At 44.0% G+C, this 25435-nt stretch overlaps 1 protein-coding gene across 1 annotated transcript; it reads left to right on the top strand.

Annotated features, from left to right (window-relative positions):
• On the top strand, positions 1-25435 carry enpp6 (ectonucleotide pyrophosphatase/phosphodiesterase 6). The gene is made up of 8 exons (XM_061788025.1): positions 1-329; positions 11698-11877; positions 15929-16040; positions 22028-22169; positions 22259-22438; positions 23608-23745; positions 24159-24285; positions 24788-25435. The coding sequence occupies exons 1-8, from the start codon at positions 89-91 to the stop codon at positions 24997-24999; spliced, it is 1332 nt and encodes a 443-aa protein (XP_061644009.1). The 5' UTR covers positions 1-88; the 3' UTR covers positions 25000-25435.

Below are 25435 nucleotides of genomic sequence, written 5' to 3'. Positions count from 1 at the left end.
ACTTCCGGTCGCCGTCATGCGCCCGGACAGACGTCGACTGCTCGCTGCTGGCCACACTTGAGCGGGACACCGGTGTCGCCGAGCACTCATGGCCTCCTCCCCTTGCGTCCCGGTGTCTCTGTGGCTCCTGCTGGTGGCTGCGGGGCGGCTGTGTCTCGCGGTCCATCCGTTACTCGTCTTTCTGATCGACGGTTTTCGCTATGACTACACGGACGACCTGAACTCACTGCCCGGCTTCAAGGAGCTTGTTTCCAGAGGAGTGAAAGTGGACTACATGACGCCGGACTTCCCCAGTTTATCGTATCCCAACTACTACTCACTCATGACAGGTAATTCATCCGTCTTCTTTGCCACCTGTCCCAGGTTTTTTGGAACGTGTCGCAGCCATCAAATTCTAAGTTAATGATTATTTGCTAAAAACAATAAAGTTTATCAGGTTGAACATTAAATATCTTGTCTTTGTTGTGTATTCAATTAAATATAAGTTGAACATGATATGCAAATCATTGTATTCAAATGTCAATTTTCAGTAAGTCCAAAGACGGTAAGAGACACTGCTTCTCTATATGTGCCTGTGTGTGAGTTCAGTCAGTTGATTGTTTGAAAAAACATACATCAGCAGATCAACAATTGAACAGGCTTCACAGGTTGTATGCTATTGGCCTGGATAGATTGTTGTTTTAGAGCTCACTAACGTGGGGAACTGCCACACATACAAAGTTTAAACTGAGGTGGGAGGGGGGGGCTCCTGTATTGTTAATTTAGGGATTTCATCATCTACGGTCCATAATAATATCAAAAGTTTCATAGAATCTGGAGAAATCATTGCATGCAAGCGGCAAGGCTGAAAACCAACATTGAATGCCCGTGACCTTCGATCCCTCAGGTGGCACTGCATCATAAACCGACATCAATGTGGAAAGGATATCACTACATGAGCTCAGGAACACTTAAGAAAACCAATGTCAGTAAATACAGTTCGGCGCTACATCCGTAAATGCAACTTGAAACTCTATATGCAAAGCAAAAGCCATTTATCAACAATACCCAGAAACGCTGCCGGCTTCTCTGGGCCCGAGGTCATCTAAGATGGACTGATGCAAAGTGGAAAATTTTCCTCGGTCACTGAATACAAAAACTCAAAAGTTGCTGTTACATTAATGCCAGTCATCATTCTAATTAATGTTTGATTCAGAGGGAAGAAATAAAAAGTAGGCCTTTTAAGATCATTTGTCCCGAATGGCATTTGTTGTTTTAGAATTGCTGCCTTAAAGAACATCCATCCAAACTTAAAATGGGGTTTTCCCTTGGGACAGAAAGACAATAGGAAACATTTTGTTTATCCAAAGTACTTTCTGATTAACACCAAAGGGGAGCTCTGCTTTGAAAAGCAGCTTGTATTTGTTCAGATAGACTCTGACAAGGAATGACAATAATTGTTAGATAAGCCTCTCCTTCTTGTGAGCGATCATGCAGAATGCTGATTAGGCAGTTATTACTGAACATGCTGTCAGTGCCTGTAACCACAATGCTGAAAACAATACATTCCGGCCAGATACTTGGCTGCACATTTCTGCTATGTTCTAGAATAAAAAAAAAAATTCTATGAATCAGGGCTCATCAGTAATGCTCTAAGTTGTTGGCTTGGTTTGAGCTAAGGCTAAAGTGAATGAATGCAAGTCAGTCTGTTGAAATAGACTCAAAGCTTATGTAAACTCTCCGGTTGACTGACGACCAGTTCAAGGGTGTACCCCACCTCTCACCCAAAGTCAGCTGGGGTCTGCTCCAGCTCGCTTGCGACCCTGGTGAAGGGAAGCGGTAGTATAGAAAATGGATGGATGGATGGCTTCTGTAAATGACGAGGTGGCCAAAATACAGGAGCCCCGCCTCAGTTTAAACTTTGTACGTGTGGCAATTCCCCACGTTAGTGAGCTCTAAAACAACAATCTATCCAGGCCAATAGCATACAAGCTGTGAAGCCCGTTCCATTGTTGCTGCTGCTGATGTATGTTTTTTCAAATATATTGTCTTTGTAGTGTATTCAATTAAATATAGGTTGAACATGATTTGCAAATCATTGTATTCTGTTTTTATTTATGTTTAACACAACATCCCAACTTCATTGGAATTGGGGTTGTAGATACAACCTTTAACAGTCACACTTACTGTCTATTTAAAGTCGCCAATAACCCAACATCCTTTTTGGAGTAGCTTCATTTTTTGGAAACTGCATTCAAATTGAAATTTTCAGTAACTCAAAAGATGCTAAGAGACACTGCTTCTCTATATGTGCCTGTGTGTGAGTTCAGTCAGTTGATTGTTTGAAAAAACATACATCAGCAGATCAACAATGGAACAGGCGTCACAGATTGTATGCTATTTCAAAACTAGTTATCCCACATTTTTTTGTGTAATGGTAATAATATGTTTTGGCGATGATTAAACATTTATCTGGTTTCACTGTTCTAACGGCCCTCTGAGGTAAACCATAACTACAATGCGGCCCGAGACAAAGAGTTTGACACCCCTGCTTTAGATCATTTACGACATACAGTGGGTACGGAAAGTAGTCAGACTCCCTTAAAATTTTCACTCTTTGTTGTATTGCAGCAATATGCTAAAATCATTCAAGTACATTTTTTCCTCATTAATGTACAACCGGCGGCACGGTGGCCGACTGGTTAGAGCGTCAGCCTCACGGTTCTGAGGAGCGGGGTTCAATCCCCGGCCCCGCCTGTGTGGAGTTTGCATGTTCTCCCCGTGCCTGGGTGGGTTTTCTCCCACATCCCAAAAACATGCATGAATTGAAGACTCTAAATTGCCCGTAGGTGTGAATGTGAGTGCGAATGGTTGTTTGTTTGTATGTGCCCTACGATTGGCTGGCAACCAGTTCAGGGTGTACCCCGCCTCCTGCCCGATGATAGCTGGGATGGGCTCCAGCACGCCCGCGACCCTAGTGAGGAGAAGCGGCTCAGAAAATGGATGGGATGGATGGATAATGTACAACTCCAATTCCAATGAAGTTGGGGTGTTGTGTTAAACATAAATAAAAACATAATACAATGATTTGCAAATCATATTTAACCTATATTTAATCGAATACACTACAAAGACAAGATATTTAATGTTCAAACTGATAAACTTTATTGTTTTTAGCTAATAATCATTAACTTAGAATTTTATGGCTGCAACACGTTCTAAAAAAGCTGGGACAGGGTCATGTTTACCACTGTGTTACATCATCTTTTCTTTTAACAACATTCAATAAACGTTTGGGAACTGAGGACACTAAGTGTTGAAGCTTTATAGGTGAACTTTTTTCCCATTCTTGCTTGATGTACAGCTTCAGCTGTTTAACAGTCCGGGGTCTCCGTTGTCGTATTTTACGCGTCATAATGCGCCACACATTTTCAATGGGAGACAGGTCAGGTCTAGATGATGAAATCCCTCAATTAAAAATACAGGAGTCCCTCAGGCGGCACTGCATCAAAAACCGACATCAATGTGTAAAGGATATCACCACATGAGCTCAGGAACACTTCAGAAAACCAATGTCAATAAATACAGTTAGGCGCTACATCTGTAAGTGCAACTTAAAACTCTACTATGCAAAGCAAAAGCCATTTATCAACAACACCCAGAAACGCCACTGGCTGCTCTGGGCCCGAGATCATCTAAGATGGACTGATGAAAAGTGTCCTGTGGTCCGACGAATCCACATTTCAAATTGTTTTTGGAAATTGTGGACGTTGTGTCCTCCGGGCCAAAGAGGAAAAGAACCATCCGGACTGTTATGGACGCAAAGTTCAAAAGTCAACCTCTGTGATGGTATGGAGCTGTGTTAGTGCCAATGTCATGGGTAACTTACACATCTGTGACGGCACCATTAATGCTGAAAGGTACATACAGGTTTTGGAGAAACATATGCTGCCATTCAAGCAATGTCTTTTTCATGGACGCCCCTGCTTATTTCAGCAAGACAAACCACATTCTTCACGTGTTACAACAGCGTGGCTTCTTATTAAAAGAGTGCGGGTACTAGACTGGCCTGCCTGCAGTCCAGACCTGTCTCCCATTGAAAATGTGTGGCGCATTATGGAGCGTAAAATACGACAACGGAGACCCCGGACTGTTGAACAGCTGAAGCTGTACATCAAGCAAGAATGGGAAAGAATTCCACCTACAAAGTTTCAACAATTAGTGTCCTCAGTTCCCAAACGTTTATTGAATGTTGTTAAAAGAAAAGGTGATGTAACACAGTGGTAAACATGACCCAGTCCCATCTTTTTTAGAACATGTTGCAGCCATAAAATTCTAAGTTAATGATTATTAGCTAAAAACAATATAGTTTATCAGTTTGAACATTAAATATCTTGTCTTTGTAGTGTATTCAATTAAATATAGGTTGAACATGATTTTCAAATCATTGTATTCTGTTTTTATTTATGTTTCACGCAACGTCCCAACTTCATTGGCATTGGGTTTGTATGTAACAGTACTGTGTTTAACAGGTATCAGTCTCGGGCAGAGGTGCCAGGGTCCGACATTAACTGTAGCTAACTACCTTACAGATGCTGGCCCAATCGGCCACTACAAATATCTAGGAATGCGCTGAAAATTTGGTCCTAAAATGGCCCAAAAGTGCATGCCATGACACTTGTCGCAGTACAGCATAATGGCTGGCGTATGCCACAAGCATGTGGAACCAAAAATGCGACCGGTAGCACGGTCACTTGATAAATATGCAAGTTTATCTTTAAATACAAAAAAAAAGCATCAGTGAAATAGCAACACTGAAACAGAAATGCTTGATTCTATTGAGCCAGGCGGTGATGTGGCGTCTTACAACACACTGTGCTTTAAAAACAAGATAAGAAGATATTAAAGATTTACCCACTATCGCATATAAAACAGCAACTGTCTGACTGCTATCCCATGTATATATGTTTTGCAGTATGCTCACTTTGTTTTTTCCACCACTGGAAAAGGCTGGATGTCGAACCCTGTGGTATCCAAAATACGGTCCAGGGGCCATTTGCACCCCGCTGTCCATTTTTAGCAGGTTGCGGCAGTGACATAAGGTTTAAAACAGGTTGAACTAAAATGGAAAATAATTGTTACATAATTTTTATTTATTTGTTTTTTTACTCTTCGCATGCAGTGAGACTGCCTTCCCCCGACCACACGTCCCTGGCCCGCTGTATATACCAGAATTAACAATTGAATCGGCCCGTGTCGTTTGCCTGTTTTGCAGTACTTACTTTCTACGCTCGGTGGGAAGGCAGGAGAAGAGTAGATAATGGTATCTCATCTCTCACTTCTTTGTTTTTCACCAATCACACATCACTCAGAAAGACACACCTCTGCATACTGTGGTGCTTTGTTAGAACAATTATCATCATCATCGTACGTTGGTTTTGTATAGAGCTTTCCTATATTTGCAAAAGAAAACTAAAAATGTTGACACAATTTCTATTCATAATGCCGCGATGAATAAAGATAATTCAGTCAAGGCAGAAAATAGTGTGAATCGTGATAGTTTGCTCTACTTTCTGCTCCATGTGAAAGTCAGCCTAGTACAGATTACGCTTGTTTTGATTCTGAATGTGGAGATGTGATTCTGCTGCTGCTCGGTGCAGGGACAGGTCTATTTCAGTGGGGTACAGGGCTTCTGACCTCCTAAAAATCCTGAAAGATTGTTGAGGTCACTGGGCTGTTTTTTTTTTCTTTCTCATATATGATACAGTATATATACATATAAAAATATAATTCACTGTCGGACATTCCAGTAAATTCTACGGTGATTTACCACATACCTTTGAAGTGATTATACATTAATTAACTACAGTTTCCACTGCATCATGGGATTTTGGTTGACGTCACACAGAGAGTATTTTGTAGTGGAAGCCGCACGGCTCCCAGCATGTTTTGCACCATGAAATGTTGAACATAATAAATACTTTAATCCTTAATGTTCATGAACAATCAGGATTGTTATGAACGGAACAGAGGATAGGACCCAAAAATGCACGACTCCAAAACAAATGGACAGTTTCCAAAAAGAGAGGTTTAATAGACGGGCATAGGTTGGTACACAGACAGGCAATCCAAGAAAGGCAACAGTATCCAAAAACATGAGGCAAAGAGGCAAGGTCGATAATCGGAACAGGGTCAAGTCTTACTGTGAGTCTGTGACGTGGAAACAAGGAATGCTGGAACGCGACGACATTGTACAACGAACTGGCAACAAGAGGGAATGAGACACAAGGTTAAATACAATAGGTAATTAGGGTGAACGAGGCACAGGTGGTGAAGATGCTCACAGGAGCAGGTGTGTGTGAAACAGGGGGGAAGACAAAACCCGGAACACACACACATGACAGTACTCCCCCCTTAACGGCTGGCCCCAGACGGCCCTGGGGCCCCTGGATGCGCAACGTGGAAGTCCCGAATGAGCGAATCATCCATGATAAACGCAGACGGTACCCATGAACGTTCCTCAGGCCCATAGCCCTCCCAGTCCACCAGATATTGAAACCCCCTCCCCCTCCGACGAGACGACAACAGCCGCTTCACAGAGAAGACAGGGCCCCCATCCACAAACCGGGGGGGTAGAGGGGGCCTGGAAGGTGCGACCAGAGGGGACTCCCGGGCTGGCTTGAGTAGGCTGACGTGAAAAGCAGGGTGGACCCGCATCGACCTTGGGAGCCTCAGCTTCACGGTGACAGGATTGATGATCTTTGTGATGGGGAAGGGCCCAACGAACCTGGGATCGAGCTTCTTGGACTCCACTCGGAGTGGAATATGTTTGGTCGAGAGCCAAACTCGCTGATCCACTTTGTAGTTCGGGGCCGGTGTCCTCCGACCGTCAGCAGCGGCTTTGTAGGACCGTGCCTGGCGCAGCAGCATCTGGCGGGCTTGCTCCCAGGTCCTCCTGCAGCGTCTCACTAAGGTTAATGCCACTGGAACTGTGGACTCTGGGGCTATGGCAGGAAACAGAGATGGTTGGTAACCATGCACAACGTGAAAAGGCGATAGACCAGTGGATGCAGAGGGGAGGGAATTGTGGGAGAATTCGACCCAAACCAGTTTCTGAGACCAGGATCGCGGCTCCTGTGAAGCGAGACATCGGACCCCAGTCTCCAGGTCCTGGTTCAGCCTCTCGGTTTGGCCGTTGGTCTCAGGATGAAACCCAGATGACAGACTGACTGTAGCGCCTATGAGATTGCAAAACTCCTTCCAAAATTGCGAAATGAATTGGGGACCCCTATCAGACACCACATTCTTGTGGAACTTGAAAACCTGATTAATCATCAGCTCGGCAGTGTCTTTAGCTGAGGGGAGTTTTGGAAGTGCAATGAAGTGTGTCATTTTAGAGAACCTGTCAACAACTGTAAGAATGGTGGTATTGCCTTTAGAGGCCGGTAATCCTGTCACAAAGTCTACGGAAATGTCTGACCAAGGATTTTGTGGTATTGGCAGGGGTCGCAACTCCCCAGAAGGACGTTGATGAGAGGGCTTGTTAGCTGCACATACCCGGAAAGCATTGACGTAATCGATAACATCCCTCCTAACATTAGGCCACCAAAAGCGCTGTTCAACCACTGATTGCGTCTTGGCAATGCCTGGGTGACATACAGTTCGGTTCGTGTGAGCCCAGTGGATGACTCTTCCCCTTAAGGTCGGAACCACATAAAGCCTGTTTTCAGGGCAAATCTTCAGAGCTAGGAGTGTTTTTCAGAGCCCCTTTAACCGCAGTTTCAATGTCCCAAACAAAAGCGGAAATGAAACATGACTTGGGCAAAATAGTCTTGGGGTCGGACAAAGAATTCTCTTCGGAGAAAATACGTGACAAAGCATCTGGCTTACCATTTTTAGAACCAGGTCGGTAGGATAACGTGAAATTAAATCTAGTGAAGAACAGAGCCCATCTAGCCTGCCTCGCATTTACTCTTTTAGCAGTTTTAATATACTCAAGGTTCTTGTGACCTGTCCATACTAAAAACGGAGTCTGTGCCCCCTCTAGCCAGTGCCTCCACTCCATCAAAGCCACCTTGACTGCCAGCAGTTCACGGTCACCAATTTCATAATTTTTCTCAGCTGGGGTCAGTTTTTTGGAGAGAAAAGCACAAGGATGTAATTTATCATCCTTGAGAGATTTCTGGGAGAGCAGTGCTCCTATTCCGGCATCAGACGCATCGACTTCTACCACAAACTGCTGTTTGAGATCTGGCAAAGTAAGGATGGGAGCGGAGGTAAAGCTCGACTTAAGTTTTTGAAAAGCTGCCTGACAAAGCGGGTTCCATACAAAAGGTTTGTGTGGCGAGGTAAGATCATGCAAAGGAGAGGCTATAGAACTGAAATTTCTGATGAATTTTCTGTAGAAGTTTGCGAACCCTAAGAACCTTTGTACATCTTTGCGTGACGTGGGAGTAGGCCAATTAATAACTGCATCGACTTTGCAAGGGTCCATTTTGACTTCACCTTGAGCCAGGACGAAACCCAGAAAAGAAACGGACGCCTTGTGGAACTCACATTTCTCAGCCTTGACATATAGTTGATTCTGCAGTAACTGCTGCAAAACAGAGCGTACATGAATAATGTGAGTCTCCTCATCTGGGGAGAATATCAAAATGTCATCCAAATAAACAAAAACATAAACATTCAACATGTCACGCAGGACATCATTGACAAGGTTTTGGAAAACAGCTGGAGCAAATATTCATAATGTCCCGTTGGTGTGTTGAATGCTGTTTTCCATTCATCCCCCTCCCTTATCCTGACTAGATGATATGCATTTCTTAAGTCCAGTTTGGTGAAAATCTTTGCTCCCTCCAGGAACTCAAAGGCGGTGGAGATGAGAGGAAGAGGGTACCTGTTTTTTACCGTGATCTCGTTGAGACCCCGGTAATCGATAGCGGGTCGCAGGGTCTTGTCTTTCTTGTCCACAAAGAAAAATCCTCCTCCCGCAGGGGATGAAGATGGGCGAATGATCCCGGCTGCCATTGATTCTTCCACGTACTCCTTCATGGGCTTGTGTTCCGGCCCTGAAAGAGAGAACAACCTCCCTCGTGGGGGTGTGGTTCCAGGCAGCAAGTCAACAGCACAGTCATAAGGTCTGTGGGGTGGAAGGGATTTGGCCTTGGACTTGGAAAAAACGTCTTTAATATCCTGGTAAGAGGTGGGCACTTGAGATAAATCAGGATCCCCAGATGGGGTCTGTGGATTGTCCTTAGAAACATAGCCCTGAACATCACATGGCGGCTTGAAACAGTTCCGGGCGCAATTGCTGCCCCATGACATATCCTGCCCAGAGGACCAGTCAATGTGGGGGTTATGTAATTTCAACCATGGGTTCCCTAAGATAAGGTCATGATTCATGGCGTCAAAACATGAAAACTAATGCGTTCCGAGTGAGAATCAGGAAATGTCAATGTGAGTGTTTGGGTGCGGTGAGTGATCTTGCCCATAAAACTGCCGTCTGCAGCATAGGTGTTGCGGTGGCGTTTTATTTCAAAGGTTCTAAGGTCCATATGTCTAACGAGGATGGAGTTGAGTAAGTTTGCGTCAGAACCAGAGTCAATTCATACAGGTGTATGAATTTCTTGATCAGGAGAGCATAGTGTCACTTTAGGAAGAACCCGTGTAGGCTCTTCCTTAATGAAATTCAAACTCACCTCTCCCGTGCCCTTGCTACCGGCAACTTTGACGTGACAGTTGCTCACGGAATGACCCAACTGACCGCAGTAGAAGCACCGCCCTTCCCTCAGCCGGCGTTGACGTTCCTCAGGGGAGAGACTGAACCTGCCCAGTTGCATGGGTTCATCCGTGGGGACGCTAGCCAGTGGATTGAGACCGGAACCAGGGGATCTCCCTTGGTTTGGCTGGTCACCGAGGCTCGTCCTCCAAGTGCGCGGTGACGCAGCCCTCCGCCGATCTCCATCAGCTCGCGATCCAAAAGCCTCTTGTCGATTTTTACGGCGAGAGCGATAAGTGTCCAAGTCGGTCGGCAGGTCTCGCGGGACTAAATCATCCTTGACTGCGGGGGATAGTCCTTGAAAAAAGGCATCGAGTAGCGCCCGATTATTCCAATGACTCTCAGCTGCTAGAATGCGAAACTCAATCGCGTAATCTGACACCCTGCGCTTGCCTTGTTGTAAGGTGACAAGGGAGCGAGCTGCCTCACGATCTGGAGTGGAAAATGTAAAAATTTGCTCCATAGTCTTTACGAAAAAAGCCCATGAATGACACGTGGCGGAATAGAGGCTCCATTCAGCAGTAGCCCACGCCTCCGCACGACCAGTCAGGTGGGAAATGACGAAAGCGATTTTTGCCCGCTCGGTGGGGAAGGCAGCTGCCTGCAGCTCAACGTGGAGTTCGCACTGCGTGATGAACGGCTTAATGTTCCCAGAATTTCCAGAGAACCTCTCCGGTCGAGAGAGCTGTGGGCAGACAGCAGCGGAGGTGGCAAGTGGCTGCATGGTGACTGCTTCACATGGAAATACCGTGGCGGTATTGGTTGTGGTGCCAACTGGTTCCTTCTCTTGAATAATTTTCATAAGAAGTTCAAACTGCGAGGCCACCTGTCTCATCATATTGTCCTGATGCCTTGACAGTCCCTCTAGATGAAGGTGGAGGGCAGCAAGCTGCTCATCTTGCTTCGAGAGGCGTTGACCCTGCGCTTGAAGGGCTTTGCGCACCGGGTCTGAGTCTGCTGGGTCCATGTTATGGCCAGTTCGTTCTGTCATGAACGGAACAGAGGATAGGACCCAAAAATGCACGACTCCAAAACAAATGGACAGTTTCCAAAAAGAGAGGTTTAATAGACGGGGATAGGTCGGTACACAGGCAGGCAATCCAAGAAAGGCAACAGTATCCAAAAACATGAGGCAAAGAGGCAAGGTTGATAATTGGAACAGGGTCAAGTCTTACTGTGAGTCTGTGACGTGGAAACAAGGAATGCTGGAACGCGACGACAAGGTACAACGAACTGGCAACGAGAGGGAATGAGACACGAGGTTAAATACAATAGGTAATTAGGGTGAACGAGGCACAGGTGGTGAAGATGCTCACAGGAGCAGGTGTGTGTGAAACAGGGAGGAAGACAAAACCCGGAACACACACACATGACAAGGATTGACGTTTGTTGAATGTGTTCCTCATTTCACACTCACCTTACATTTATGTTGCACTTCATTTTCATAAAATTCTGACTGTGGGTTGTGTGCGATAGAGTGACATCCTGGTCAGTTCAGCTATATGCCAAGTGAAGCTAAGAAAAGCATTACCTGGTGACTTATCAACTGCATTAGGTACAAGTGTGAAATACCTTGTATTTACTCAATTTGGTCTACTTCTTCAGCAAGTCAAAAGGGCTCCCATCTTTCTTGTGACTCTTCAGCACCACATTTGAATAAAAACAGTCATTGACAAAAATATACTGTTTACAGTGTGTGATGTCAACAAAAATCCCATGATGCAGTGGAAACTGTATTTAAATGCATGTATGTATATAAATGTGAATGGCACTTTGTCTTTTATCTGCCCTGCAATTGACTAGCAACCAGTCCTGGGTCTCCCCCACTTCTCAGACAGAGTCAGGTGGGATAGGTTCCAGCTCACCTGCGACCCTAATAAGGACAAACGCTGTAGAAAATGGATGGATGTTGGATCATGATTACAATTTATTTTTTACAGGCCGGCACTGTGATGTTCATCAAATGATTGGAAACTACATGTGGGATGAATCCTCTGGGAAGGAGTTTCTAATTGGGACCAATCCTGACAGCACGTCGCCTCTCTGGTGGAATGGATCAGAGCCATTATGGGTCACTTTGCAGAAGCTTGGAAAGAAAGTTTTCATGTACTACTGGCCAGGTGATTACACACAATTTCATTAATTAATTTAATTAATTCATTAATTTATTTAATTACATTAAAATAAGAGCAAAATAATGCAGCCCCATGGGGGGCACAAGCCAGTGCAAACTGTAGGCCGGTCCCAAGTCCAGATAAATGCAGAGGGTTGCGTCAAACAAATATGAGCGTGTATCTAAAGAATCCCATACCGGATCGGTCGTGGCCCGGGTTAACAACGTCCGCCACCGGCAACGTTAATTTACAGGGCGCGGGTGGAAATTCAGCCGAAGACTGAAGGGTCGAAGACGAAGGAGAGGTGGAAAGCGGGTTCTTAGGCAGAAGAGAAGAGGAAACCACAGAGCCTAGAATTGAATGTTGGGACTATGACAGGAAAATCTCGGGTGTTAGTTGACATGATTAGGAGAAAGGATGATATATTGTGTGTCCAGGAGACCAGGGGGAAAGGTAGTAAGGCTAGAAGTTTAGGGGCAGGGTTGAAATTATTTTGCTATGGTGTAGATGGGAAGAGAAATGGAGTAAGGGTTATTTTAAAGGAAGAGTTGGCTAAGAATGCCTTGGAGGTGAAAAGAGTATCAGCTTGAGTGATGAGGCTGAAACTTGAAATTGAGGGTGTTATGTATAATGTGATTAGCGGCTCTGCCCCACAGGTAGACGAAGTAGTTCTGAGCATCCCAGACAGAGAGACAGTCGTGATTGGTGCAGATTGTAATGGACATAGGGGTGATGAAGAAGTGATGGGTAAATTCGGCATCCAGGTAAGGAACTTGGATGGACAGATGGTGGTAGACTTTGCAAAAAGGATGGAAATGGCTGTAGTGAACACTTTCTTCCAGAAGAGGCAAGAACATAGGGTGACCTACAAGAGCGGAGGTAGAAGCACGCAGGTGGATTACATTTTGTGCAGACAATGTAATCTGAAGGAGGTTACCGACTGTAAGGTAGTGGTAGGGGAGAGTGTGGCTAGACAGCATAGGATGGTGGTGTGTAAGATGACTCTGGTGGTGGGGAGGAAGATTAAGAAGACAAAGGCAGAGCAGAGAACCATGTGGTGGAAGCTGAGAAAGAAAGAGTGTTGTGCGGCTTTTTGGGAAGAGGTGAGACAGGCTCTTGGTGGACAGGTGGAGCTTCCAAAAGACTGGACCACTACAGCCAAGGTGATCAGAGAGACAGGCAGGAGAGAACTTGGTGTATCTTCTGGCAGGAAAGGAGAGAAGGAGACTTGAAATCATACAAGGAAAGAGGTTAGCTAAGAAGAAGTGGGACACTGAGAGGACCAAGGCGAGGAGAATACATTGAGATTTGTCGTAGGGCACAGGTAGAGGTGGCAAAGGCCAAACAAGAGGCATATGATTACATGTATGCCAGGTTGGACACCGAAGAAGGAGAAAATGATCTCTACAGGTTGGCCAGACAGAGCGATAGAGATGGGAAGGATGTGCGTCAGGTTAGGGTGATTAAGGATAGAGATGGAAATTTGTTGACTGGTGCCAGTAGTGTGCTGGACAGATGGAAAGAATACTTTGAGGAGTTGAAGAATGAGGAAAATGAGAGCGAAAGAAAAGTAGAGGCAAATGTGGTGGACCAGAGAGTGGCAATGATTAGTAAGGGGGAAGTTAGAAAGGCATGAAAGAGGTTGAGAAATGGAAAGGCAGTTGGTCCTGATTACATTCCTGTGGAGGTCTGGAAGCATCTAGGAGATGTGAGTGTGGAGTTTTTGACCAGCTTGTTCAACAGAATTCTAGCGGGTGAGAAGATTCCTGAGGAATGGAGGAAAAGTGTACTGGTGCCCATTTTTAAGAACAAGGGTGATGTGCAGAGCTGTGGGAACTATAGAGGAATAAAGTTGATGAGCCACACAATGAAGTTGTGGGAAAGCGTAGTGGAGGCTACACTCAGGACAGAAGTGAGTATTTGTGAGGAACAGTATGGTTTCATCCCGAGAAGGTGTACCCCAGATACATTCTTTGCCTTGAGGATGTTGTTGGAAAAGTACAGAGAAGCTCAGAAGGAGCTATATTGTGTCTTTGTGGATCGAGCGAAAGCCTATGACAGGGTACCCAGAGAGGAACTGTGGTACTGCATGCGGAAGTCTTGAGTGGCAGAGATGTTAGAATAATACAGGACATGTATTATGCATCTGATGAGGGCAATAAAACAGTGGTGAGGTGTGCTGTGGGTGTGACAGAGGAGTTTAAGGTGGAGGTGGGACTACATCAGGGAGCAGCCCTGAGCCCCTTCCTGTTTGCAGTGGTGATGGATAGGCTGACAGAGGAGGTTAGACTGGAATCCCCGTGGACCATGATGTTTGCAGATGACATTGTGATCTGCAGTGAAAGCAGGGAGCAGGTGGAGGAACAGTTAGAAAGATGGAGGCATGCACTGGAAAGCAGAGGAATGAAGATTAGCCGAAGTAAGACAGAATATATGTGCATGAATGAGAGGGGTGGAGGGGGAAGAGAGGCTAAGGGAGAAGAGATAGTGAGGGTGGAGGACTTTAAATACTTGGGGTCAACAGTCCAGAGGAATTGTGAGTGTGGTAAGGAAGTGAAGAAACGGGTCCAAGCAAAAGGTGGAGGAAGGTGTCAGGTGTGTTATGTGACAGAAGAGTCTCTGCTAGGATGAAAGGCACCACTGTCTTATAAGTTTATAAAACAGTAGTGAGGCCTGCCATGATGTACGGATTAGAGACATTGGCACTGAAGTGACAACAGGAAGCAGAGCAGGATGTGGCGGAAATGAAGATGTTGAAGTTCTCTCTCGGAGTGAGGAGGTTGGATAGGATTAGAAATGAGCTCATCAGAGGGACAGCCAAGGTTAGATGTTTTGGAGACAAAGTTAGAGAGAGCAGACTGATAGTTTGGACACGTCCAGAGGAGAGAGAGTGAGTACAACCCCAATTTCAGTGAAGTTGGGACGTTGTGTTAAACATAAACATTAAAAACAGAATACAATGATTTGCAAATCATGTTCAATCTATATTTAATTGAATACCTTACAAAGACGAGCTATTTAACGTTCAAACTGATAAACTTTATTGTTTTTGGCAAATAATCATTAACTTAGAATTTTATGGCTGCAAGATGTTCCAAAAAATAGCTGGGACACGGGGCAAAAAAGACAAGTTGAGGAATGCTCATCAAACACCTGTTTGGAACCCAAAGGTGAACAGGCTAATTGGGAACATGTTGGTGCCATGATTGGGTATAAAATGAGCTTCCCTGAATTGCTCAGTAATTGCTAAAAACTATAAAGTTGATCAATTTGAACATTAAATATATTATCTTTGTAGTGTATTCAATTAAATATAGGTTGAACATGATTTGCAAATCATTGTATTCTGTTCTTATTTATGTTTAACACAACGTCCCAACTTCATTGGAATTGGGGTTGTATATGGTCTCCCTATATCACAGATTGTAACCTGTCGCAGTTGGGTTTGGAACATATCCCCACCAGCAATAACTGAGAGTTCACCGTAACAGGAACAAAAAGCACTGTGTAACAAATAGGGGAATATCCAAAAAGATGTAAAATACAAACAAAACTATGGTGCAAACAAAAAACAAACATATCCAACAAGGAATAGTACAAAAATATCACAGGATGGAGTACACCAACCGCCAGACAAAGAAACGATCTGGGGTCTTCATGGTGTGGGCGCCGAGCTAAATACTGGGACTTCCACTTGCAGAGCTCCAAATTGTCCATAGGTGTGAATGTGACTAGCAGTACAGAAAACGGATGGATGGATAATATCAATGCCTTATGTCTTAACAAGGTGCAATTATGCAAGTGTATTAATCAACAACTTGAGCCAAATTAAATGTGCAACAAGGTCACGCCATTATTGTTAGTCACACTGTTTATCTGCAATCATATCTTTCTTAGAAATGTTTCATCTGTAATCATTTCTTTCTTGAAATTTGATTCCGAATTAAGATACAAATTCACAGTATGGACCCGGAGGGCAGTACCATCTGCAATGTTAGTACCAATAAATGCTGTCGGTTAACATCAATGGCATCTCACGTGTCCTGTGTGTCTGCAGGCTGTGAGGTGGAGATTCTGGGGTTTCACCCAACCTTCTGTGAAATGTACATCCACAGTCCATCAATAGAAAAACTAACTGATTCAATTGAACATTCTCTCACCATACTAAGGTAAGAACATTTCTCTAAAACTAAACTGCATAGGACAATTGATCTGCATATATAGCGCACCTCTTATGCACTTCTTTCACATAATTTAGCGTCGCCGAGAGCAGTTGTCTTTGTTTTTTGTTTTTTTTTTAATTATTATTTTTTAAACTTGTCCTGTTCAGTTGCATGGCCATGCAGAATGGTGTATCTGTATGCCTTTTGTGCTGGACCAGTTTTGCTGTGCAGTAGGGGAGTTTGAAATATTTCCTTTAGTTATTATTATTATTTTTTTTATATCATTCTGATGTTTATTGGAACCGCAGCCGGACAGAAAAGGGTTTTAATGGATAGACCGAGGGACAGAATGGACGAGGGGAATAGGGGTGCGAACCACAGCAGAACAACAGTTGGACAGTCTCAATATTTGACTACAAGTAATGTTACAAAGTCAAATCGTGTTCTTACAGCGGCTGAAATAAGTATTTCACGTCACCATTCTTCTCACTAAATATATTAATTTGACTTAATTTAACTTCATTTCTAATCTTATTTGTTCTACTTTCCTTGTATGTATGGATTACTTCGGTTGTTCCCAACATCTGCTGAAAATTTCATGTCAATAGCACCTTTGGGAATATATTTCGTGAGAAAAATGGTGACGTGTTAAATAAATATTTCAGCCGCTGTATTTGTGGAAGCGACACACCCGGTGAGGACATCAACAACTAACCAATAGGACAAGATGAGAGAGGACAGAAAAAGGCAGGGCAGGACAGCCGAAAGGCGAAGCTCTCAATTTACCGGTCGATCTACATTCCTATCCTCACCTATGGTCACGAGTTGTGTGTCGTGACCAAAAGAACAAGATCCCACATACAAGCGGCCGAAATGAGTTTCCTCCGCAGGGTGTCCGGGCTCTCCCTTAGAGATAGGGTGAGAAGCTCGGTCATCCGGGAGGGGCTCAGAGCCGAGTCGCTGCTCCTCCACATTGAGAGGAGCCAGATGAGGTGGCTCGGGCATCTATTAGGATGCCTCCTCGAAGCCTCCTCGGTGAGGTGTTCTGGACATGTCTCACCGAGAGGAGACCCCGGGAACGACCCAGGACACACTGGAGAGACTACGTCTCTCGGCTGGCCTGGGAACGCCTCGGGATCCCCTCGGAAGAGATGGATGAAGTGGCTGGGGAAAGGGAAGTCTGGGCCTCCCTGCTAAAGCTACTGTCCCCGCGACCCGACCTCGGATAAGCGGAGGAAAATGGATGGATGGATGGATAGCGTGTCTCTGGAACTTACTCGTGAACGAACACCATATCACATGCAAGTGGTGTACGGAGTTGCTGTGCCGACAGATTGAGCAATTGGGGGGGCAGAGCCAGTGAGCTCATCTCCTAAAGGACCCAGCCCTGGGGACGCCACCCAGGGCCGTCCCCCAGCCCAAACGAAGCGCCCTAACCAGCCCCAAATGGAGGGGCAAGGATACCAGACCCACCAACCCCTCCCCCACACACACACATTCCCCCCACCCACCGCTGCCACCCCCAGAGGGCACAGGGGCCCCGACCACCAACAGGGCCCAACACAGGAGCCAGCTGCCACCTGGAAAGGTTACAGCCCGCCAAGATCGAGCCCATGTCAAGCACCTGCCGCGAGCAATGACTGGCGATGGCGCTAGGAGAGGGGGAGAGGAAGGTGGAGCTCCAATGTGCAGGGTGTGTGAAGTAAGAGCCTAGACTCCTGTGGGCCCGACTAGCTGAAAGACCCCAGAGAAAAGTGGGGCAGGCCCCTCCCCCACCCCACAGCTGACACCTTACCATAGGCTCCGAAGTTTGTCGGGGAACCCACACAGCCCAAGCGAGAGTGTGGCGACGACCACGGCGGAGCGCCCCGGGGAGAGGTAAGAGGAGGACACGGGCCCAGGGTGCAGCAGCGCAGCCCCCACCCGGAGACCAGGATGAGGGAAAGCAGGCACTTCCCCGGCACCCAGGGACTGAAAGCAGCCCCGGTACCCTCCCCCAAGAGGGCAACACAAACAAAACCCCACTCAAGAGAAGGAGGGGGAAACAGGCGCAGCATCCCCAGAAGCCTGCACCGGCACCAGAAGGACAGGATTTAAGTACCTGCAAGTGACCCTACGGCATGTACAGGAATCTAAGATGAGAAGATATGATTTGGTAACATTACAATACATTTACATTACACATTAAGTTACATTAAATTTCTGTATGACATTCTTTCCCAGGCAGACAAGAATCAAGCTTCAAGGTCCACCATTTTAAAGAAAGGTGACCAGTTTTGTTTTGGTTATCCATTTGGTTATTACGTTTCGTAGAAAAGTTTGATGCTATTGCAGTCTATCTGTACTACTTCCAGCCAAGATTGTTGTTCAATATTTGGATGTAACCAATTAATGAAGTACTGTATTTGGCTAGCTCAGTAACAGTGTTTTTCCCCTTTTTCCTTTCTAAAGGGTAGATAGGCTAGTTCTATTTTTCTTATTTTTCGAATAAACATTTGAAATGGCATCCATCCATCCATTTTCTCCGCTTATCTGAGGTTGGGTCGCGGGGGCAGTGACTTCCTTCTTCCCTCTCCACAGCCACTTCATCCAGTTTTTCCCTGGAGGGATCCTGAGGCGTTCCCAAGCCAGCCTGGAGACATAGTCTCCAGCGTGTCCTGGGTCCTCCCCGGGGTCTCCTCCCGGTGGGACATGGCCGGAACACCTCACCCGGGAGGTGTCCAGGAAGCATCCTAATCAGAGCCACCTCATCTGGCTCCTCTGAATGTGGAGGAGCAGCGACTCGGCTCTGAGCCCCTCCCGGATGACCGAGCTTCTCACCCTATCTCTAAGGGAGAGCCCGGACACCCTGCAGAGGAAACTCATTTCGGCCGCTTGTATGCGAGATCTTGTTCGTTCAGTCACGACCCACAGCTCGTGACTGTAGGTGTGGGTAGATCGATCGGTAAATTGAGCACTTCACCTTTCGGCTTTGCTCCTTCACCACAACGGACCGATACGAAGTCCGCATTACTGCACACGCTGCACCGATCCGCCTGTCGATCTCCCGTTCCATTCTTCTCTCACTCGTGAACAAGACCCCAAGATACCTGAACTCGTCCACTTGAGACAGGATCACATCCCTGACTTGGGGAGGGGATAGCACCCTTTTCCTGACTGAGGACCATGGTCTCAGATTTGGAAGTGCCTATTTTCTTCCCAGCCGCTTCACACTTTGCTGTGAACCGCTCCAGTGAGAATTGGAGATCACGTTATGTACCCTAGCAAGCTACTGCTTGCACGAATGGTTGGATGTAAACATGCCGCTCTTCTGTCGAATAATGCTGTAAAGTTTCGGTGTGGAGGAAGTAATTTAATTAAAAATAAAGCAATTTAATTACAGTAAGTTAGCACCCATTATTTCTGTCATGTTGATTTGACCTGACTGATTAGAATACCAACTAACTAGAATACTAACCTAACCATAAAGCCTCCTTGTCCAACCCTCACTGGAAAGAAGCCCGACTGACTGCCGGCAATGGAGACCTAACTCTGACAGTGGTCGTACAGCCCGAATCGGGGTTTAGTACCCTATACTCCCGAAGTACCCCCCACAGGACTCCCTGAGGGACACGGTCGAAGGGCTTCTCCAAGTCCACAAAACACAAATAGACTGGTTGGGTGAACTCCCACGCACCCTTGAGGACCCTGCCGACGGTGTAGAGCTGGTCCACTGTTCCACGGCCAGGACGACAAACCACACTGCTCCTCCTGAATCTGAGGTTCGACTTCCTGACGGATCCTCCGCTCCAGCACCACTGAATAGACCTTCCCAAGGAGGCTGAGGAGTGTGATCCCCCTGTAGTTGGAACACACCCTCCGATCTCCCTTCTTAAAAAGGGGGACCACCACCCCAATCTGTCAATCCAAAGGCACTGTCCCCGATGTCCACGCGATGTTGCAGAGGCGTGTCAACCAGGACAGTCCCACAACATCCAGAGCCTTTAGGAACTCCGGGCGAATCTCATCCACCCCCGGGGCCTTGTCACCGAGGAGCTTTTTAACCACCTCGGTGACCTCAACCTCAGATAGGAGAGCCCGTCTCAGAGACCCTTCCTTCACAGGGTGTAGCACTACTGCCCCATACAGCACTCCCCGAATCTAATGTGTCATTGTCCTTGGCATATGATTTACTTTCCTCATCTTTGTTACAGCCTTCCTATATTATTTAGTTATTGGTTCACTGTCTCTCTGTTAAATATATTATAGAAGTTATCATTTATTTGCTTAGCTTGCATTAGTATGATGGACAATTTTAGATGTTTCGCCTTCAAAAAGAAGACTCAGCATCATCCATGGAAGGACGCTTGGACCAAGGACGTGATCGGATGTGGTCGGGTCGTGACAGGTGTTGATCCAATATTATGTGTTGTGTCTTATTGCTTAGAATACTATGTCTGGGAAAAAACCCTCTTATTATCAAATATTTTGTGTTGTGTCTTATTACTTAGAATATTATCAAATATTATGTGTTGTGTCTTATTGCTTAAAATACTATGTCTGGGAAAAAACCCTCTTATTATCAAATATTTTGTGTTGTGTCTTATTACTTAGAATATTATCAAATATTATGTGTTGTGTCTTATTGCTTAAAATACTATGTCTGGGAAAAAACCCTCTTATTATCAAATATTCTGTGTTGTGTCTTATTGCTTAGAACATTATGATTGTAAATCCCTCCTATTTCAAATAAATGCAGGAGCGAGGGGGGGGGATTGTTTAGAGCGTGTTGAGAGACTGTGATCTGAACAATCTCCCATACGCCCTCCTCATGAGAAAAAGTAACAAGCGTCTTCATTCCTTTTGTGTCTATTATAATGTTGGGTAAGATTAATCCAACACTCTCCCCTTTAAAACTTTGTTAAATTTTCAATAAAAATCCATCAGTATACAAAGAACCACTGTGGCATCTTAAAAGCTACACTGTGACACAGTAAAATTGTTCCGGAATAAAAAAGATACAGATCCTTCTTTCTGTTTTGTCAATGTCTTTCTGTCTCCAAAGTGTTCTATAAATTGACTGTCTGTTGTCGTACTAGAGCGGCTCCAACTACCGGAGACAAATTCCTTTTGTGTTTTTTGGACATACTTGGCAAATAAAGATGATTCTGATTCTGAACAGCTGAACATGACAAAAGAAGAAAAAAGTTTTAGAGGCATTTGTGATGCAATCAATAGAAAATCGAGACAAAAGCTGTTTATACTGTATATGCGGAAATTAATCTCCAAGAATTTACTCATGGGATGATGGGGATGTCTTCTTTCTTGAAGGAGGCATTTCAACGGTTGTGTTTTTTTTAAACTACAAGCCTTCCAAAATGTTTTACTCTCGCTATTTTCACTCATTATTGCCAAAAAACAACATCCAGACTTCCAATATAGGCAAAAATTACACTGCAGAAAACATAGTAGTTCAGTGAGGAAATTTTATCGGCTCCTGGTCGTTACAGGTCAGCCTGTGACAGGCTAAGGTGTCTAAAATGTGGGCGGGCCAAAATTTGAAAATCTAATATTTCATCAGGAAACAAGCCTAAAATTATTACTGCGTCTATTTTAGGGGGATTTCTTTCTGCAAAGTCCAGAACTATGGAATAAGTGCCAATGTTCACAAGATTAGATAGGTCCTATAATCCCCCGGTGCAAACATTTATTCAGTCATTCATGTACTGTAGGTCTCCAAAAAGGGTTAGGAAAAAAAATGAACATCTAGTCAACCTAGGAAAAACCCTGTTGATTTTGAATAATAACACAATGGTGTTGCTTTAAGTAAGTACAAGTTTGAATAATTTTCAGGCAAATTTAGTCATTGAGAATCTGATTGCTTAGTGGTGACTACACACTGTTACTGTTTTGCAGTTTTTACTTGATTTGTTTAAAAGTTTGCTTGCATACATGTGTGTGTGTGTGTGTGTGTGTGTGTGTGTGTGAATGTGAATGTGAATGTGAATGTATAGGTCAGAGGAGGCAAACATGGCAGCGATATATTATGAGAAAATAGACATAGAGGGACACCACTTTGGTCCAGACTCCCCTCAGATCAAAACAGCAGTGCAACAACTGGACACGGCCATGCAGATACTCAACAGCAAAATGAAAGTTCGTAAGCTGTATATATTGTTACAAATACAGTACAGGTTTACCTTTCTTGTCAAATAATCAGTTGCCATTGTTATATTTTTTCGCAGGAGAAGAACATGGTGAATCAGGTCAATGTTGTGCTATTTTCAGACCATGGGATGACAAAAATTCAATGGATGGACAAGGTTATAGAGTTGGACAAGTATATCAACATGTCAGACATTGCCAAGATGATGGACAGAGGAACAGTTGTTAGTATGTGGGTCAAAGGAGAGAAGTTCCAACAGGTGACACAATAATTTGATTTGTCATGAAACTCTTGCTACTTAAAAAAAAAAAAAAAGTGAAATAAACAATTAAAATTAATATGAATCAACAGAATAAAGCTCCAAGATCAGGTTATGTTAAAAACAAAAACAAATAGATACCGATGCATGTGACTAGCGGAGAAATACGAGTGGCAGTCAAAAAAGTAATGAGCCCAATTTAGTTTAACCTACTAATAATAATTTTAAAAAACATATTTTCACAGTTTGTAGTTTAAATACTTTTTGGGTTTATTTTTAAAACGTTGTTTAAGCCTGTCCTCTTCCTGTGAGCGATTTTAGAAATAAAGTCATTGTTGGATGCCTGTTAGAAGCAGAGAGCTGTGATTGAATTTCTTGCTTTGGAAGGGGAACCACTACTAAACATGTACAAAAGGTTGCAAAATGTGTATGGGCAAGCTGCCATAGACCACAGCAAAATCAAAGAGTGGGTGTTCAGGATCAAAGGTGAAGAACAAGAACCCCACTTTGAGGGACCTATGCGACGAGCAATGGCGCGGCAGACCATCTTCAGCGGTTAATCCTGGAAGTAGGGCTAGGTTTGAGCCATTAATCAGACAAGATCGTAGAGTCACCACTCACCATTGATCACCTCACCATCATATGTCATCATTGATGACATAACCCTAACCATACACACTTAAAAGCCTTTTGAAAATATTGAGTGGTGGCTCCCCTTCCATCCATCCATTTTCCGTACCGCTCATCCTCACTAGGGTCAATCCCAGCTAACTGTGGGCGAGAGGTGGAGTACACCCTGTGCTAATCATTCATCCACTGTGGCGCGGTTCCCCTTCCAGAGCAAGAAATTCAATCACAGCCCTCTGCTTCTTACGGACATCCAACAATGTCATTTCTAACATGGCGGACAGAGGTAGGACAGGCCTAAATAAATAATTTTTATTTAAAAAAAAAAAAAAAAAAAAACTTCAAACAAGAATTTCATTTAAAAACCCTGAAAATTTCAGAATTCAGCTATAAGTAGATTAAATGAAATTGGGCTCATTACTTTTTGACTGACCCTCGTATGTAAAAATAAAAAAATGTATGGACATGAATAAAAGCCGTCATACATGCAGATGTAGCAACAGAGCCAATATGTGCTTCACTTTTTTTTTTTTTTTTTCCAGGTACATGCAGCTTTGTCCAAGGTCCCAAACATGCATGCTTATGCCAGAGATGAGATCCCTGAACGCTTTCATTATAAAGGAGGAAAGTTTGTTGCCCCTCTAACACTGGTGGCTGAGCCAGGCTGGTTCATCGCTCAGGTACATCATCATTAAGTCAAGACAATATATTTAATATTCAAACTGATAAACTGTTGTTTTAGAAAATAATCATTAACTTAAGAGTTTTATGGCTGCAACATGTTCCAAAAAACCTGGGACAGGTGGCAAAGAAGACCGAGAAAGTTTTAGGAATGCTCATCAAACACCTGTTTGGAACATTATTTGTCTTTGTAGTTTATTCAATTAAATATATGTTGAACATGGTTTTCACATCATTGTATTCTGTTTTTATTTATGTTTAACACAACATCCCAACTTCATTGGAATTGGGGTTGTCGATAAAAATATATCCGTCCAAATATTATCGATAGATTAAATTGATCGTTACTCCATATTAATGTTCACGTTTTGTTCAGTGTATATTTTAATGCTTGTGAGTGTGTTCTGTCCAGAATAAGGCTCACCTCCCATACTGGAAAAATGACTCCAGTGGGCAGCCCTTGGCATGGCAAAATGGCTGGCACGGTTACGACAACGAATTTCATGACATGGGCGGCTTTTTCTTGGCAGCAGGACCTGGTACTGCTAATATGTTTTGCTTCAGATTTCTCAAGCAAAGAACAACCTGACAAAAGTAGAAGCTTGACATTTTTTTTTTCATAGTGGAACCTCTAAGTTAGAACAAAATCCTTTCTGGGATGGTGTGCCTCCAAATGCTGTAAAAATAAGAGAAAAAAAGAATAGACAGGAAATAATATAAATTAAATTGATCTGTTCCTGGACTATTATAAAACATTTACGAAATGTGCAACAACAATATAGTGTACTGTACTTTGAGTGGTGTTAAATTAACCTCCAACCAGAAAATCTTTCCACACACACAAATAAGAGGCAGCTGACTGTCGTTGCACTATAATAGTGACATTGAAAAAGAGAAAAATAGTTTTCTATTTATGAACTTCTGTGCTCATCAAGGATTATCAATAATGAACGCCAGGTTCCACTATATTGACATTAACACATGCCAAAGCTTTCATTGAGAATCATCTTGATTTAATGATTTCCTCTCCCTTTCATTTAGACTTCAAGCAGAATTTCCGTGCTCCTCCTATCCAAGCTGTTGACGTTTATAACGTATTGTGCCAGACACTGGGAGTGGAACCTTTGCCAAATAATGGGTCCTGGTCTCGGGTTGAGAATTTCCTCAACAGTTCTGGTAGTCTGCACTTGCCCACAACCCAGTGGACCTGCTGGATGGCTTTATTAGGAACCCTGCTGACACTGCGGCAATAAAAGACACCAAAGTCGAATGTTTTTAATGTCTATAGACATATTGACATATTGTAACAAGCTATAGACTATAGCTTGAAACCACTTTCAGCTGGAACACTGATTATGACTCTTCATCTGTGTTTTGGGAATTTCTACTGGTATTTAGGTTTAATTGAAGAAAATCCAAAGATTCTTAAATGTAATGTGTGATTAAGAAGGACAAAAATATCTGATATCCAAGAAAGATAAAATACAAATACAAATATCAACGATACTGCATGTAGATGTTTAATGTTGAGTTTTTGTTGTTGGGTTGTTTTTTTTTTTCATTCCAAATGTCTTCTTCTGAGTCTTTTTAATAACCCAGGAGCAAAAAACTTTTTTAACTGAGGTTACATATCACGATCCAGGAGAAATGCAACTTCAGTATTCTATAAATATTTTGCTATTGAAGTCA

This window comes from Phyllopteryx taeniolatus, chromosome 10 (genome assembly GCF_024500385.1).
Source record: "Phyllopteryx taeniolatus isolate TA_2022b chromosome 10, UOR_Ptae_1.2, whole genome shotgun sequence".
Classification (NCBI taxonomy): domain Eukaryota; kingdom Metazoa; phylum Chordata; class Actinopteri; order Syngnathiformes; family Syngnathidae; genus Phyllopteryx; species Phyllopteryx taeniolatus.
The sequence above is the reverse complement of the archived record's forward strand: the minus strand, read 5'-3'. Positions and strand labels throughout refer to the sequence as shown.